Source organism: Peromyscus eremicus, chromosome 16_21, assembly GCF_949786415.1.
Source record: "Peromyscus eremicus chromosome 16_21, PerEre_H2_v1, whole genome shotgun sequence".
Lineage (NCBI taxonomy): Eukaryota > Metazoa > Chordata > Mammalia > Rodentia > Cricetidae > Peromyscus > Peromyscus eremicus.
In genome coordinates this window covers 34,504,181-34,522,264 of record NC_081432.1, presented here as the reverse complement: position 1 = coordinate 34,522,264, position 18,084 = coordinate 34,504,181, and the positions used below count along the sequence as shown (strand labels likewise).

Sequence of the window (18,084 nt, the reverse complement as noted above, 5' to 3'; positions counted from 1 at the left end):
GTTTTTGGTCATGATGTTTTATCATAGCAATAGTAACCCATATAAACACACACACACACATCTTAAAGGGGTGTGTGTGTGTGTGTGTGTCCACTAACAGTACCTTGCAGGTGGTTACAGAACCAGAAACATTTACTTTTAAAAGAGTTGCATGTATTCTATGTCAGCCTACCTCATGCACAGAGCACACTCAAAGTCAGTTACGTCAATTGTGAACTCTGGCTCTTCCAGAGAGTTCACCTTCTCCTGAGGTGAGGAATCCGCATCTGAAAAAGTTTTCAAATGTTGTAACTAACATCCAAACTTCTGACAAACACCACACAATGAATTTATTTCTTCTGTGCAAAAATGTTTCAATATCAATGTTAACAAACGATTCTGAAAAAGAAATTCTTGTCCAGCAAGTTTAAAGCAAGAACTGATCATGTTGGTACAAATTCAGGAGAAAAATTCATCCAAGTGTTCTCTTTTTCACTATAAAGCCCCTGCAAAATTAACTCTAGAAAAATAAACTGGTATACTCATTTCTTTATGGATTTTACTTGTGTAAAATTCACTTGAGTACTAACTAATTCATTTGAGTACTAACTAATACTCTACCCCCTTGGATTTCAGAACGGCATGGCAAGAAACAGCCTCCTGACCTTTCTTGGGAACTTTCTCAGGAGTGTTCCTGTCACATTCATCTTCGGTATCACTTGGGAGCTGTCTCTTTAAAGTGCCACTCGGTGCTGCGGGGATGACGCTTTCCAAAGCCTTTTTGTCCTCTTCATAGTGTAGGCCCAGAATGAAATACAGAACCGAAGAACTGGCATTCCCGACTACATCAGACTTCTCAGATGGAGTCTATTTAAGAAGGAAAAAAAAATCCTGAATATTCAAGAACCACAGGATACAAGGGAAAAACAAAACAAAAAGAACAACATGAGTAGTCTTCTTAGAAACCTCTGGAAACGGGCTGTGGAGATGGCTCAGTGGGGAATGTACTCGCTGTGCAAGTGTGAGCCTTGGGTTTGGATCCTCAGTGTCTGTAACAGCTGGGTATGGCAGAGCTGAGCATGTCTGCAACTTCAGTGGGAGGGGAGACAGCTGGGCCAGTGGAAACAGCATGCTCCAGCATCAGTGAGAAGTCCTGTCTCAAAACGTACGTGGAGCAACAGAAGATGACACCCAGTGGTCACCCCTGGTCTCTACACACACAAACTAGATCTCTGAGGAAAAAGAGGGCCTGTGCTCTTGAGTCTGATTGCCTTTTTCTATTAGGTGATCAGAAGTGCTTTACACTTTTCATGGTAAAACACAGGATAATTTCTTTCTGAGAAGACCAATCTTCATATCTATAGCATATACATCAGCGTATACATTATATATCATATGCTCAGATCTATCTCTGCTCTCTTTTCTCCAAGACAAAATAATATGAGGTCTCCTGATGTCCTGGAGATGTTCCAAAATGTGTGGAGATGTTTGGAGGGGCTCCAGGGTTCTCATCTACGCTGTCCCATTAGAGTTCCACCGACTTCATTTAAAAGTCTTAACTAGTGTTTACATCTAGCCTGTGTGATCCATGATGCCCAAGGAACTGCCAAATAGTAAAGCCCCCCAATGGCAGACACATGCAATCCACACCTCAGGACTGCCTGTGTCCTTAGTGTCACTGCCTTCTTCCAGAGGATGCTGGGGATTTGTCTCCTCATCACAATGGGCCTCTGGTCCGCTTTCGGTGGGAGCTGTTGAATTCTGATGCTCATTTTCCGAAGCTGGAAAGAACACCTCACATATTACCTATAAATTTCCCAAGAAGAGAAAATACATTGTAAAATCCTCTGGGTGGTGTATGGGGGCTTCTCTAACATTTTTTTTTAAAGGTTCAGAGTCAGCAGAAGCCAAACAGGCCCTCAAAAATGGAAAAGAATAGCTGCCATATTTCCAACTGCCAACCTTTTAAAATGCAAACATTTTGGAGCTGTACACAGTGTGTTAAGAACTGTAGACTCTAACCCCTCTCCACCTACATTACCAATGGAAATATATGGGAATGCACCCAGAAAAGGGAACCCCAGAAACCCTTTTCTGTGCGAAAAAGATGTTTCAAAGAAAGGAAGCTGTTCTTAAGTCCCTAAAGTGGTTCCACACAACTGCGGAAGGAAAGACTGATTTGTGTTCCACTGCATCACAAAATGAAATATGCTCATCAGCAGAGATTATAATGTAGACATATGGTAGCTGCTAAACTGTGTTAAGACAGGAAACACTGACAAGAGGAACCCCCAAACCCCCAGTCACTGGAAATGCTACATAAAGAGCAGTGGGTACTGTCTGGGCATTTGGCTAGGATGGACTCCTACATTAAAGTGTGACTCAGCACTTCTGGACCAGGCTGGTGAAGCTTTGCTGCACATCCCAGGTAAGGTCTGTGGAGCTGAACTGTGCATGCCACATGCTTCACAAGGCAAACTCTAGGATCAGGACAAATCCTAGGACCAGCACTCTGTCTCCACGGCCTCACGCGGCAAGTTGGCCTCACATGTCAAGGCCTCATCACAAATGAGGTGTGTGTACATTACCTGGACAGACATTCTGCTGCATATCTAATTAGAAGTTATCAAATGTGGTGCCCATGATTACTATGCTGTGAATCACACTATCGCAGGCATTTGAAATCACATGTGTCGCTCTGACAGGCAAGGAAGACTCCTGGCATGACACAAAGCCACGTGCGATACCTGAAGGAGGAAGTCCTCTACGAGAACTCATACCTTCTGTGTTTCCTTCTTGGCTGAGCTGCATTCGGGGTTTAAAGCAAGGCAGTAGATAAACTCCTTTAAGACTTCTTTACTTCTTCCCAAGCCAGAAAGAATCTGAGCTTTTATATGATGCCCCTGGATTTACCCAAAGACAAAACACAGCAAGATTATGCACATCCGGCGACAACAGCCCTGGAGAAAGTGTTGGAACAGTTCGCTATCACTGCAGATAGGTGGATGTGTGTGCACCGCATCTCCCTGTCTTGGAACAGCTCTCAAGACAAACTTCGCCATTTAATAAACACATCTACAATCAGAATGTACTTATCACTATAACTGAGATTTGTGCCCAAAGATGTTCTAAAGGACATGCTAAGAAAGAAAGGGAGTCCACCAACCTAACTTCATTGTTTATGGTATTTATGAAATAGTTTACAAAAACTCTTGAATAGCTAAGAAATTAAGTGTGTAATACACTTATCATTAATTTTAAAGCAATGTTGAACAAAAGATAAAAGCCAGGCATACTTTGAATTCAAAATATACGGTAAATTACGACAAGTGAAACAGTTATAACTTCTATATACTAACAGTCACCATTTGTTTAAACTTGTGCATGTGTGTATGCCACAGGCAGGGGCAATCTTAGAGGTCAGAAGAAGGTGTTGGGACTAAAGGGGTGCTGCACCTTGTGTGTTTCCTTGATAGTCTGATGTCTTTTAGTAAAATACACTGGAAATCCTTATCATTTAACCAGTTGTGTGGATTATTACTGAATTGGTAGGATCACTTCGTATACGCTGAGTACAACTTCTCCTTATCTTGCAGTCTTATCTGTTCCTAATCTGTGTTTAGCTTTTCATTTTCTGCACCTATGTCTTTTGAAGATCAGGAGTTTCAAAAGTTTGGTGAGGACCCACTCACCAAATTCTTGCTCTTGTATTGTGTACCTTTTGGTCCCATCTGCTGGCTACTGATCTTACATTTATTTCCTTTCTGTCATTCACCTTGGTTTTATTTAAGATTTATTTTTAGTTCTGTGTCTGTGTGTGACTGACTGAGTATATATGCCCCATGAGTACAGGCTTCTGCTGAGGCCAGAGTAGGATGCTGGATGCCCTTGAGCTAGAATTGAAGGCAGTTGTGAGCCACCCACCATGGCCAATCTCAAGTCTTCTGGAAGAGCAGCAAACGTTTGTAACCACTGAACCATCCCTCCAGCCCCTCTCCTTGGTTCTTTTTTTTTTTCTTTTCTTATCTTTTTTTTTTTTTTTTTTTTAAAGATTTATTTATACATTATTTTGCCTGCATGTGTCCTTGCAGGCCAGAAGAGGGCACCAGATCTCATTATGGAAGGCTGTGAGCCACCATGTGGTTCCTGGGAATTGAACTCAGGACCTCTAGAAGAGCACTCAGAGCTCTTAACTGCTGAACTGATCTCCTTGGTTTTAATTTGCTCTTCTTGATGTAGTTTCATAAAATAGAAACAAGATTTGGGACCTTTGACCTTTAATAGGAGATGACAATAATATAAATTTCCCTCTAAGAATGGCTTGTTTGTTTGTTTTTCGAGACAGGGTTTCTCTGTGTAGCTTTGTGTCTTTCCTGGAACTCACTCTGTAACCTAGGCTGGCTTCGAACTGCCAGAGATTTGCCTGCCTCTGCCTCCTGAGTGCTGGGATTAAAGGCGTGCCCGGCTTCTAAGAATGGCTTTAATGACATCTAAGAAATTAAATGTATAACATATTTTATCATTAATTTTAAATACTTGATAGTTTCCTTTTGATTTCTTCTCTGTCCAAATGATTGTTTAAGAAGTAAGCTGTAGATATATAAGGACTTCTTAGATTTTTCTTGCTCTTGTTGACTTCTATTTTTAGTTGTTTTGAGAGAACATTCAATTGAGGATTTCAATATTTTGGATCTTGATACTGTTTTATGCCCACTGGATCTAACGCATTAAAAAAGATATGTATGCTATAGTTAAGTGCATTGTTCTACAGCTGCCAATTAGGTTGAGATGAAGTCTCCTTCTATGTCTCTAAAGTATTCCTTAAGTTTCTACTGATGCTCTTTGAGATTAATATGACGGTTCAATTTTTGTATACTCATGTCTTCACATTTAAAGTGAATTTCTTGTAGATACTGTATCGTGGGTCTTGCTTGCAGGCATGCCGATGTTTTCTATTCCCACTTTGAATATGCTGCTCCCATGCTGAATGGCCTCCATGGAATCTCATGAGATGTTAACCATCCATCTTGCTATTTCCCTGTGTATTATATTTTCTTGCTACTTTCAAGACTTCTTTAACAACTCTGGCTCTAACAGCAGATTGATTGTGATTTGAGTCATTTTGTGTGGTTTCTTGTTCAACTCATGCATCTGAAATTAATGTTTCCCACTTTGGTAGTTTGAATGTAACTGGCCCCCACAAGCTCACGGGAGTAGCACTATTAGGAGGTGTGGCCTTGTTGGAGGAAGTGTGTCACTGTGGGGGTGGGCTCTGAGGTCTCATGTATGCTTAAGCCACTTGAGTTCTGATCCCAACCACCCATGTGAAAACAGCTGGGAGGGTGACATACTGGGACGGGGAGACAGGAGGACCCCAGGGGTTCACTGAGAGACCCTGAATAAAAATATAAGGTGGAGAAGCAATTGAGGAATACATTGCAACATTAACCCCTGGCCTCTACGTGTACCTACACAGGTGAGTGCAATGGCACACACACACACACACACACACACACACACACACACACACAGAGGTATATACCTTGTATGCAACCCCCCCCACTCATATGCACTCACATACTCACATACACATGCACACACACACACACACACACACAGGCACACAGACACACATACACCATAACCTTAATCAAATACCCACAGGCACACACACTCACACACACACACACACACACACACACACAGAGGCATACACCTTGTATGCACACCCCTCACAGTCATATGCATTCACATACTTACATATACATGCACACACACACACACACACACCATAACCTTAATCAAATACCCACAGGCACACACACTCACACACACACACACACACCATAACCTTAATCAAACAGATCCTTTCCAAAGCCAATGAATAAGCATAACTCACCTTAGTCAGGAGAGGCTCCCTCTGACAAACTGCTTCAGCATCCCACAGGGCTTGCTCATAGTTCTTCATGGTTAGATAGATCTCTGCTCGCAGCAGCAGAAGCGAGTTATCATCGGGGGCTGAAAGACAGTAGACGTACATGTGGCTGTGTTTGAAGATACATTGCTTTCAGTCATTAAACATATTAAATTAGGAAACAAGCACAAAGATAAATACGAAACAACTCCTCCCAGGGACCACATGTACAGTTCACTAGGTACCTGAGTATAATGTACAGAATTTCTTTCAGGAAAACAGAAACGAGTTTAATTGGTCTTCAAAATGCATCAAGGAAAAACAAATTTAATATTGACTGTTCCTCCAAGCCCAATCTCCAATAATAAATAAAGTAATTTCATAATCCAATAATCCTAATCTAAAATGCTTTCAAATCTGAGTTTCAGGTTTGGAGGTATTTCAGATTTTGTATTTTTAATTGGAAGACACTCAAAAAGAGAAAGAGAGCCTATAAAATGTGGAAACACTTCTAGACTCTAAAACTGTTTTGGATCAGATAAAGCCATGCTGTATAATTAGGTATTTTAAAGGGGATATATGAAATACATTTCATGGGAAGCACACTAAGAAATTTGTGCTTTAAAAACTAATAGAAAGGGATGTATAGATGGCTCCATCTGTGAAGTGCTTGCCAAGAACCAAAGTAAAAAACGGAAGGTGCGTACAGTGGAACACGCCTGAAGTCACAGCACCGGACAGGTAAAAGGCAGGAGGCTCCCGGCGGTGGTGGCGCACGCCTTTAATCCCAGCACTTGGGAGGCAGAGCCAGGTGGATCTCTGTGAGTTCGAGGCCAGCCTGGTCTACAGAGCGAGATCCAGCACAGGCACCAAAATTACACAGAGAAACCCTGTCTTGAAAAAACAAACAAACAAACAAAAAAGGCAGGAGGCTCTCCAGTGGAGCCCCAGTGCATCAAAAACAAGGTAGAGAGCCATTGAGAAAAACGCCTGACACTCACTTCTGGCCTCCACATTCACACACAGGAACACATGCGCATCCACATGCCACACACCAAGAAACTGTATCAGAGGGGTAAAACATAATTTGTTTTCCTACACAACCATGTGCATGCCCATTTACCTACGTAACTGTATTACACCCACAGTACCTTCTTGACTTTCCTCCCTATGCTTCTCATACGGAAGATGTATTGGTGACCATTCATATGACGACACAGACAAACTCAGCTCCCCAGAGAAGCCCCAAAGTCACCCTCTCTACGGAATGACAGACAGTGCCTAACAAGTGCTGAAGGGGCAGGGTACCATGGAAACTCACAAAGCCAGAGCTCCCCAAAGTTGAACCTTCACAGCTGTTTTTCACACCCCTTGACTTTGCTCACTCCACCCCCATCTTCTTAGGATCCTCACAGCAGGACCAAAGCTGCACTTTTCCGTTGATAACTATGCTGAGCACTTAGATGCACTCCTTTGTCTCTTCCTGAACACGTTTTCAGTTTGCCTTGAAACCTTGACTTTGACCTCAAAAGTCTTACTGGGGCCTTTGCAAAGGCCAATATGCTTCCTATTAGTTTATGTAGATAACCGAGCTAATGTACAGTGAAAAACTCACCTAAGACAGGACTTAAGACATGGTAAGTTGAAAAAAAAAAATGTGTTATGGACACCTGTCATTGAGAGGTGTGGCAGGGAAAAGAATGGGGCAATGGGGAGCAGGAGTCACAGGTAGACATTCCCAAGTTTGTTTCTTTTTAACTGATACAAATCAAAGCATAACACCAATCATTTCTCACTGAGCTGTGATTGAAAACTCCTGTTGCTAATTTTTAAGACATAAGGTAAACAACACAAAATAGCTCCAGGAAGTACCTGAAACTGACCAGATTCACTAAGCCCCTCCCTCCCAATAGGGAACAATAAAGACCGCTGAGAGGCAAAGCTGCAAGGAGGACTCTCAGGATGAGCCAAGCTGCAAGCAAGAAACAGATCAGCCGAGCAGCCTGGAAGGAGCAGAAACCAGCTGAGCTGCCTTGGAGGGGTGTCGAACAACTGAGCCACTGGGAGCTGCCTTCAAGTTGTACAGTATACCCTAAATATCCAGCTTCTATGAGATGTCACCCATGTTAGGGAGGGCTTTGGCGATGCAGCTGTCTTTGAGTTATTTCTGTTCCTGTAAGTGACCCCTCATCCATATTCCTGTAAGTAACCCTTTGGTCTATCATGGGCTACCTATCTGTGGTGAGTAGATGTGTGTGTTACATCTCCCCAGGAAAGTCATGTCACATAACACTCACTTGCTCACTCTTTGTCTCTGGTAATACAGGTCTATTTTGGAATTCTTTGGTAAAGGGAGAATATTTCTCTTAAGGTTGAAAGCTCTCCCATCCTCAACATCAAGTGAAAATGTCTATCTGTTAGTTAGGATCCATAATGAGATCTTATATGCTCCATCTTTGAAAATGTGCATACAAACTGAGAGGCATTGACAGAACTCATAAGCAAGTGTATGTTTTTTTTTAAAAAACGTTTTATTGTACGTGTATGGGTGATTTTGCCTACATGTAAGTCTGTGCATCACATGCTTGCCTGGTGCCCTCAGGGGCCAGAACAGGGCATCGAATCCTCTACAACTGTAGTTACAGATGGTTGTGAACTGCTGTGTGAACTCAGGTCCCAGCCCATGCTCTTAACTTCTGAGCCATCTCTCCAGCCCCGAGTGTATGCTTTTTTTTAAATATATATTTTCTTTATTCTTAAGAATTTTATACATGTATACAGTGAAATATGATCATATCCATCCCCACTCCAACTTCACTAATATCATTCCCAACTTCCTGCTATCTTCCATGTACATAGAGGCAACATTAGTTGTACTCAGAGGGTTATCAAAAAGAAACCAACAGCAAACAAACATATTTTAGAAGGAGACTTTTCACTGCCTGGAAGAAAAACAATTCTTAATTCTCAGAGGCTCTGCCTTTAAAAAAAAGTATGTCATTATATGGGAACTATAACTGTAGACTAATCATTTCTAACTGAAAGATTAGGTAAAAGTTCCTTAACTGCACAATTATATGCATTTTGATAACTCTCCTTTGGAGGGTTTTAGAAATCTAAACCAAAGAAGCTACTGGAACTACAGACTAAGCTTCAAAGGCAACTCCATGGGCCGCATACCCTGTGCCCACTACATGAGTTTCTCATGGCTCCTGGCAGCTTGCCGGCTGGTTCTCTTGAGTTTCTCACACAGCCACATTGTGTGCAGACAGTTACATTTCTTTGACTATACTATTTCCAGACCTTATTTCCTTTCACTCTCACCTTATAAAAGTATTGATAGTGGATCCTCATCCTCTCTCACAGGCCCATACAATTCCCCCCATTCTTCCCCCCCCCCCCCCGAGACAGAGTTTCTCACTCTGTAGACCAGGCTGGCCTTGAACTCACAGAGATCTGCCTTCCTCTGCCTCCCAAGTGCTGGGATTAAAGGCGGTGCGCCACCACCGCCCGGCTTCCCCCATTCTTGACTTCAAAAGACTATGTCTAGGGCTGGGAGTTGGCTCAGTAGCCATGAGCACTCAGCTGAGTGGCTCTTCCAGAGGATCTGGGTTCAATTCCCAGCACCCACACGGTAGTTCACAGCCATTTGTAACTCCAGTTTCAAGGGATTTGATGCCCTCTTCTGGCATGTGGTGGCATGATAGGCACACACATGTGAAATGGCTAAGGTGATGCCATCTTGTCTTGGTTTTATTTCGAGACATTCCTCAGCCTTCCACCCCAACAGCCACATCCACGTTGGCAATGCTTTTGGTGGGACTGTCCGTGACCCTGACCACGGTCCAGACATATTAACCAGAATAACTGATGTTTGTGCAGGCTGAAACTAAAATAGCTAAGTGGAAGTGAAAATTAGAAATAATTGTCATGTAGTGTCTGGAAAACATCATTAAGCTCTGCAAAGAGGCGGATGTCGTTCTGACCCCCCTCAAACACTGATGTAATTGTGGGTTTTGTCTTTAAAAATGCTGCACTCCTGAGCTCTGCACCAAGAGACTCCACAGCATGAGCCAGCTCTTGATCATCAGCTAAAATAGGACTCATTGACTTCTAATTGACTTAATTAGTGTGGTCGTCACTATTTCACATGGATCGTTCCACAGACATGTAAACATCCGTACATAGATAATTGCAAAAAATAAAGACTGTGTCCAATCACTGATGAAGTTAGCCAGGCTACCTTCGATCATAGATTCCTACCAGGGCTTTATACCAGAGGATGCTATGTTCCAGGAGGTTGTTCCAGGATCTGAAAGATGAAAGTACCGTGTCTTCCTCCATCCAGTGGATTATGCTGACTTGTCTAATATTGAATTGTCCTTAGATTCTGAAAATAGGCTGCTAGACTCATTTGGTGAGGATTTCTCATCTATGCACATGTGAAAGATTGGTCCACACATTCTGTCTCATAAAAAGAGATGGGAATATTCCTGTGTTTCTCTATAGTCTGAGATACAAAGGAATCAAGCTTTGAAAGTCTTTGGAGCTTGTGGGCCAAAGACAATCCCTCAGCAACATTCCAAGCTCTTTCAGATTACTCATTCACACTAACCTTTTACTTCTTCCTGGGCCCCTTTGGACCATTCATATTTTCCTAAGTAAAAGCATCTATTTTACATTGTTTTACCATCTGTGATAAACTGCCGTGTTTAATTGCACCGCTTCTTCTCGGATATACTACTTGTGTTTTCCATTTTCTTTCCCGTTTTCTTTCCCATCCCTGGCCTGGGTGACGACCCAGCTTGACTAGTTAAGCAGCTCTATTTCTCAACAGAGTAATTAGAGCAGCTTGCGCAGACGCAACCAAAACACAAAGCCTCGTGACAGAGTATACAGACCTGAGATGCAAGACCTGAATTTGAAATCCATTTTCACCGTTACCCATCAATCCTCTGCTTACACCAGCTACATGCTAGCTTAGTCTGGAAGCTGACTGGGTTAAGAACGCCCTGCTCTTCCTTCAAATCATTTTTCTTTTTCTAACAAAGCATTTAAGTGTACTCCTCACTTTCCAAAGGCTGCTTTTCCTGGAGTCCAGAACTAATCAGATTCACTTCTCACGTGGACATCAAACAAATCAAACCACTTTCTAAGCAGTAAGACGTACACTGATAAAATCAAGGTAAATTGTCCATAAATCACTCAAAAATCAGTGGAAGAGGAAAGGTAACTTTTGATCCCTTTGTGTGGAGAGAGCGTATGGCAGAAATTGTGTGTGTGTACCTGCCAAGTAACTAACCCAAATTTAAGAAAGGTCATCAATTAACTCTGCTGTAAGAAGGTGTCAGGAGGGCCTCCTGAGATAGTGCCTGTTTATTCAGGGTGCTGTAGGACTAAGCCCATGTCTTCAAGGTGTATTTTGAACATTTATTCATGTAACCTCGCCATCTCCACCCACCCAGTTCATGCTCAGCACCGAAGACACTCCCTTATGTGTTCTCCAGTGTGAGAGATCCCTGGTAAGAGTGACCACCATTCTGGCCGTCCCTAGCAGTTGATGTGAACACCATCGGACACAACTGCAGTAGTGTTTAAGAGCTAATGTATTGCATTACATGTTTTTTTTTTTTTTTCTAACTAATTAATTAGTGAATGCGGGTATGCACACGTCTCAGTGTGCACATGGATGTCGAAAAACAACTCTCAGGAACTTCCTCTCTCCTGCATCCTTGTGAGAACGGAGAGTCAAACACAGTCAGATCTAGGCACAAGTGGTTCTACCCACTGACTCTTCTCACCAGCTCAATAGAAAGTTCTCATTCCCATTCAGGCCAAATGTTTCCTTATTTTAATGGTGATTTCTTATTTGATCCATTGGTAACAGTGTGGCTGGAAGTTCCCCAAGTCACATTGATATTCTGCTCTGTTGTTAAGGAGTATTAAGAGGTAGGGCCTAATGAGGAGATCAGGCCAGGAGGGCTTTGCTCTCCTGAACAGGCTAATGAGGCTATCACAGGGCAGGTGAGTTAACGCCATCTAAGCAAGCCTCTGTGCCTGCCCCCTGCTGGGTCTTGCCTTGCAATGCCCTCTGCTTCCACAGAGCAGGGTCCTCAGCAGATGCCAGCACTCTGATACTGGATTTCTTGGCCTTCATAACTAGGTGAAATCAGTGTCTTTCTCTTATAACTTAGCCAGTTTGTGGTATTTTGTTATGACATCAGAAAACCGACTGAGACAAGTTCTGGTACAAATGCACTGCTTTGTTTCCAAATATTTGGAGACTGTCTACTTATCTGTTGCTTAAATTTCCTTTATGATTAGGGTTCGAATAACACACTCTGTTTGATTCCAACCTTCTAATATTGGTTGCATTTATCTTACAGTCTAACCCAGGAGTTGGCCTACATAGCAACAGGCCCATAGTCCTGTGAATTCGAACAGGTGATATATTCTGCAAGTACTCCATGTAGTAACGCCTATGAAATAAATAAAAATGCCAGTGTCTCTATTCCGACATGTGTCCTTACCTACTTTTCTCTTCATGTTTTATCAGTCACTAAAAGTTTTGTTTAAACTCTTTAAAACAAAAGTTTAGTTCTGCCGCCTTGTATTCTTGGCGTGTGCGCCTGCTCACATACTTGTCAGGTGTCAGGACACTCAGAACACTGCTTTTTTTCTGTTGAACCAGATCATATAGCCTAGACATCGCCATCCCTCTTTTTTTTTTTTAATATTTGTTTAACTTTATTTTATGTGCGTTGGTATGAAGGTGTCAGATCCCCTGGAACTGGAGTTAGAGACCATTGTGAGCTGCCATGTGGGTGCTGGGAATTGAACCCGAGTCCTCTGGGAGAGCAGCCAGTGCTCTTAACCACTGAGCCATCTCTCCAGCCCTTCCATCCCTCTTCATACACTTGGCCTTCAATTTATCTGATGCTAATTTTGTCACATCGGGGCTCTCTCTGTCAGTCTTCCTATGCCACTTCTTACCAATTTGGACCTGTTTGTCTTTGTGTCCAAAGTTTTTCTCACACGGAAACACCAGACAGCCGTGTTTCATTTAATCCAGTCTGTCGACATTTTAATGGAACATTTACATCACTTAACATGAAATGTAAAGTAAGTCCTCACTTTTCTAGGTGTCTCCTTTGTTCTCCGCGGCTTCGTTGTTCACTTTTACATTTTTTATTGTGTGTTTATGACTGGGGCGGGATTGCCTTGCTGGGGAGGTCACTGACTTTGTGGTTAGTTCATTCCTTTTATGTTCACGTGATTTCTGGGGATAGAACTCAGATCCCAAGGCTGATGTCTTTACCTGCTGAGCCGCCTCAGAGGTCCCTTTGTTACTCTTTTGAATGAGTCAAAAATTTGTTATTTCACTAGAGCTTTTAAATTTCACCTTTTCATCCTTTTGGTAGTTGCTCACTTGAATATACTATAAAAAGTTACCAGGATACTTGTAGTATTTTTACCACACCTGAGGCAGCACACTCACCACACAATCTTTATCGCTCACCCTGGCTTTGTACTACCTCTCACTTTTGCTTTTATGTAAGTTATAAATGCCACATAACATCGATGTCTTTTGAGATGCCACTTTCATTCTTAGGGTTACTTTCTAGTCTTCATCCCTTCCTTGGTCCCATGATTTTACATGGGTAACTTTTCTTCAGTGAAGCCTTCCCCTTAGGATTCTGTGTAGCACAATCCTGATACCAATGAAGTCCCTCAGCGCTGCCCATGGCTTTGGCCCAAAGCATCTTGACTTCCTTTTCATCTGTGAAAGGTATTTTTAGATGGAAAACAACTTCTAGATAGGCTTTTTTAGTCTTTATTTTATGTTTTATTCTTTCAGCCATCTGAAGATGTTAGTCCATTGTCTTCCGGTTTCATTAGCTTGGTGTGAAAGTTGGCTGCCGGTCTTATTATGACTACTTCAAAGGAAATAAGCCCACTCTGTCTTCTCTAACTGCTTTCCAACGTTTCCCTCTTTATTTTGGGAATTTCGATTCAGTGATTCACAATTTTTCATCAGCTGTGGAACATTCTTGGCTCTTTTTTTTTCTTTTAAATATTTCCCTTTCTCTTCACTCTTCATCTGGGGTTCCAACTCCACAGACTTCAGAACCCTTGTCTGTGTCCCACATACCTCTGCTCTATTTTATCTTTGTCTCATTATGATCCGGCATGGAAATGTTCTATTAATTTGTGCCTTAGTTTCCTTTTCTATTGCTGTGATAAAGGCCATGAACAAAAGCAACTTGGGGAAGGAAAGGATTTATTTGGCTTACATATCCCAGGCCACAGCCCACTGAGGGAAGTCCAGGTAGCAACTCAAGGCAGGAATTGAAGCAGAAGCCATGGAGGAATATCAGTTACTAGCTTGCTCCCCTCTGGCTTGCTCAGTTATCTTTCTTACATACCTCAGAACCACCTCCCCAGGGGTGGCACCACCTACAGTGAGGTGGCCCCTTTCACATTGCATCAATGATTGCATCAATTAAGAAAATGTGCCACATGCTTGTCTACAGACCAAGATGGGGGCATTTTCTTAATTGACATTCCCTCTTCTCAGACAACTCTAGCTTTTGTTAAGTTGACAAAAACCCTAACTAACACAACTTGTTTCTGGGATTTTTCATCCTAACTTCTGATGTGTGCAGTCTTTCTTTTTTTCTCCCATCTAATTAACTTCCAGCTTCACAATTGAGTGTGTGGTATGTGTGTTGTGTGTTGTGTGTGTGTGTGTGTGTGTGTGTGTGTGTGTGGTGTATGTGTGTGTGTAGCCAATTATCTGCTGAATTCATTCTTTTCATACATATCTCTTCTCTTTAACATATGTATTCATTTAATTACATTCACAACTTATTGGCAAAGATTACTCACAAAGCCTCTACTTGGGTGAATCAGAACACTCGATCTTACTTTGTCTGTGGAAGGAGTCAAGAAGGAAGTATTTGGGACATGGTGCTAATGATTGGTACAAACACAAACATTTTAAACATTTATGGCCTTTCATACTGTACCAAAGCCTCTAATTTGAGCTAACATTATCATGAAATTTAATAGTGTGTGTGTGTGTGTGTGTGTGTGTGTGTGTGTGTGTGTTTGTGTGTGTGTCTTTGTGCAGTGCTGGGAATTGAACTCATGGCCTCATGAATGATAAGCATTCACTCTACCACTGAGCTACATGCCCAGTCTCCTTTTTCATTTATAAACTTTGAAACTAGGCAACCTGATTTTTCTTTACTCTTTGACTAGAAAACGAATATGGGACATATTCCAGTACAAGCCGTCAGATGACAGGACTGAAGTAGTCAAGATTCTAAACTCGTAAACTGAATTCTAAAATATATAACATACATACATAAAAGGCTTAAGACATAGCTACATAGTCATGGAATGATCCGAAAGTTAACACACATGTGTCTCCATCCCCAGAGTCAAGAAATAGACTGTGTCACTACCCACAGTCCGCCCCTGCCTCCTCACAATCAACAGTCCCTTTCACCCACCGACGACAATAACCACCACCCTTCACTCTACCAACCTACAGCAGTGGCTCTCACCCTTCCTAATGCTTCGACCCTTTTAATACTGCTCCTCGTGCTGTGGTGACCCCCAACTGCAGGACTATTTTCCTTGATGCTTCATAACTGTAACTTTGCAGTTATGAATCTTCATGTCGATATCTGTGTTTTCTGATGGCCTTAGGTGACCTCTGTGAAATGGTCATTGGACCCCTCCTAAGGGGTCCTAAGGTTGAGAACCACTGCCTTACAGTGATTTGCCTGCTCCCCCTCAAACAAGTGGAGTCACAAAGATGCTTGTGTGCACGGCTGTTGTTTCTTCTCTTCTTTTTCTAGTTTTTTTTGGGGGTGGTGGTGGTGGTACTGAATATTGAATCTGACACTTGATCAGTAGGCATTCAGACACTGAGCTATATTCCCCCCCCCCAACACACTTTTCATTATAAGACAGAGCTTTGAATTCACACTATAGCCCAGGCAGATGTTGAACTTGCCATGCTCCTGCCTCAGGTTCCCTAGGAGCTGGGATTACAGACAGATCTGTTCTACCAGGCCTGGCAAGTCCAATTGCTTCCACTTTGCATTGTGTTTGTAGGGTTTAGCACTCCAAAGTCTGTAACTGAAACTGGCTGGTTTTTTGTTTTTTTTTTCTTGTGGTATTCCACAAGGTCAATCGAATGTACCGGCCCATTCTGCTGTCACAAACATTCATTTCCCACCTTAGTTGTTTATTGTCTGAGTGCTTTGCCTACATGTACGTTTGCGGACTTTGAGCCTTCTCGGTTTCCAAGGCAGTCAGAAGAGGGCGCCAGATCCCCTGGGACTGGAGTTCCGGTTTGGAATCCCCTATGTGAATGCTGGGAATCTAACCTGTCAATAGCAGCTTAACCAGTGAGCCATCTTCCCATCCTCAAGGGTAACTTTACAATCATTTGGTGCACATGTATATGTACTTCTTTGAAAGTGTTAGAAACCAGTCATATTTAACACACGGATGCTACCAAACAATTTTCCAGGAGGAGAATTTGCATGGGACAGTTCTCATCTTCTCCAACATCTAAACACAGGTGAAGTATTTCAAATGAAAAAGTCACATCTGAATTGGGGGAGTGCAGTGAATGCAAAAAACACAATGGACAAAAAAAAAAAAAAAAGTAAAATATTGATCTTTTAAATACTGAAGACATGTAAATAATATTTTGATATAGAGTAAAAAACACTGTTAAAATAAATATCACTTGCTTCTTGTCACCCTAGTTAACATATCTACCAGAAGATTGAAAGTTATGTGGCTTACACTACAGCTCTTCGACATTACTTTACATCATACACCAGAGTCTTGGAAAAGACTCAAGAACGATGCACCTGGCATGTGACATTGGCCACCTTGCAGGGTGAGGCTGTTCGCCTTGTGCACCTTACTACCTTTGAAATTAAAATGCCACCGGCCACCGCCCAGCCCGTCCGTGGTCACCCTCGAGGCTGACTCACCCATGTCCAGGGCCTGCTGGCACCTGAGCAGCGCGGTCTCGGGCTGCTGCTGGCGCTGAAGCCCCCGCGCCTGGCACGCCAGCTTGCGCAGGCGACATTCGGCGGGGAAGCATCTCTCCAGCACCCCGCTCAGCACCACGTTCACGCGCCGGGCCTGCCCCCGCCCGGGGACCAGCTCCACGCAGCGCTTGCACACCGTGATGCCGCTGGCCAGCGTCACCGGCTTGTAGAGCAGCCGGCCGCAGCGCGGACAGCCCAGCAGGTCGCGGGGCGCCACGGGCACCGGGGACCCAGACGCGTAGCCGGGCCTCGCCAGCAACGCAGGCGGCCGTTTGTCGCGCAGGCCCAGGGAGCGCGCCAGGCCGCTCGCCAGCTCCGCCAGCTCCTCGGGCCGCAGGGGACCGAGCAGTGCGGCGCCGCGGAAGGCGCCGATGGCCTCGGGGAGGCGGCCGGCGCGGGCCAGCGCGTCCCCCAGCTGCAGGCACAGGCCACGCTCCGGCTGCGCCAGGCCGGCCAGCAGCGAGCGGAAGAGCTCGGCCGCCTCCTCGTAGTCGCCCGCGAGGAAGGCCGCGGAGCCCTGCTCCAGGCGCTCAGCCGGGGGCTCCTCGAGGCTGCAGCTCACGTCCTGAGGGTCCGGAGGCTGGGGTGCCGGCTCGGGGCTCATCGTGCCGAGATGGGGTGCCCGGAGGCAAGAGCGCGGCCTCTGCTGTCAGACACGCGCGTCCGTGGACCGGGCGCTCCGAGCCGCCGCCGCGGTGACCGACCACTGCACGACGGGCCCCCGCAGGTGGCGCAGCGCAGCGCACGCGGCTCGGTCCCCAGCTCGCGCCAGGCGCCGTGCGCGCCCCAGTGGCTCACGTCAGCTAAGTGGCCGTGGGAGCGTGGCGACCCCCCTCACAGCTTCTCGGCTGAACCTTTTCGCGGCTCCCGGCGGGCGGCCCCGCGCGTGTGTGCGCGCGCATCCTCTTCCCGCCGCCCCCGAGTCGCTGCGCAAGCTGAAGCTAGCATCCTAGTGTCCTCATGGTCCTCCACCCACCTGCATCTCGGCACCTGCCTGTTCCCCAAGACCTAGCTGCCTAGACGACCCAGGGCCCCAGCTGTTTCCAAGCCTGTCAACCATCCCCAAGAGAATAAGACCCTGCAAAAGAGACCCTGCCCCTGCGCTCT

General features: G+C 44.3%; 1 protein-coding gene across 1 annotated transcript in view; it reads right to left on the bottom strand.

The window, feature by feature from the left end:
- The window catches only part of Lonrf2 (LON peptidase N-terminal domain and ring finger 2), a 37,676-nt gene extending 20,095 nt beyond the window's left edge, over positions 1-17,581 (bottom strand). The window contains exons 1-6 of the mRNA XM_059282280.1: positions 16,918-17,581; positions 5,879-5,997; positions 2,760-2,882; positions 1,630-1,785; positions 645-846; positions 173-266 (exon numbers count right to left, since the gene is read on the bottom strand). Coding sequence (XP_059138263.1) covers positions 173-266; positions 645-846; positions 1,630-1,785; positions 2,760-2,882; positions 5,879-5,997; positions 16,918-17,581 — 1,358 coding nt within the window. The remainder of the gene's footprint in view (positions 1-172; positions 267-644; positions 847-1,629; positions 1,786-2,759; positions 2,883-5,878; positions 5,998-16,917) is intronic.
- Between the last annotated feature and the right edge of the window lie 503 nt (positions 17,582-18,084).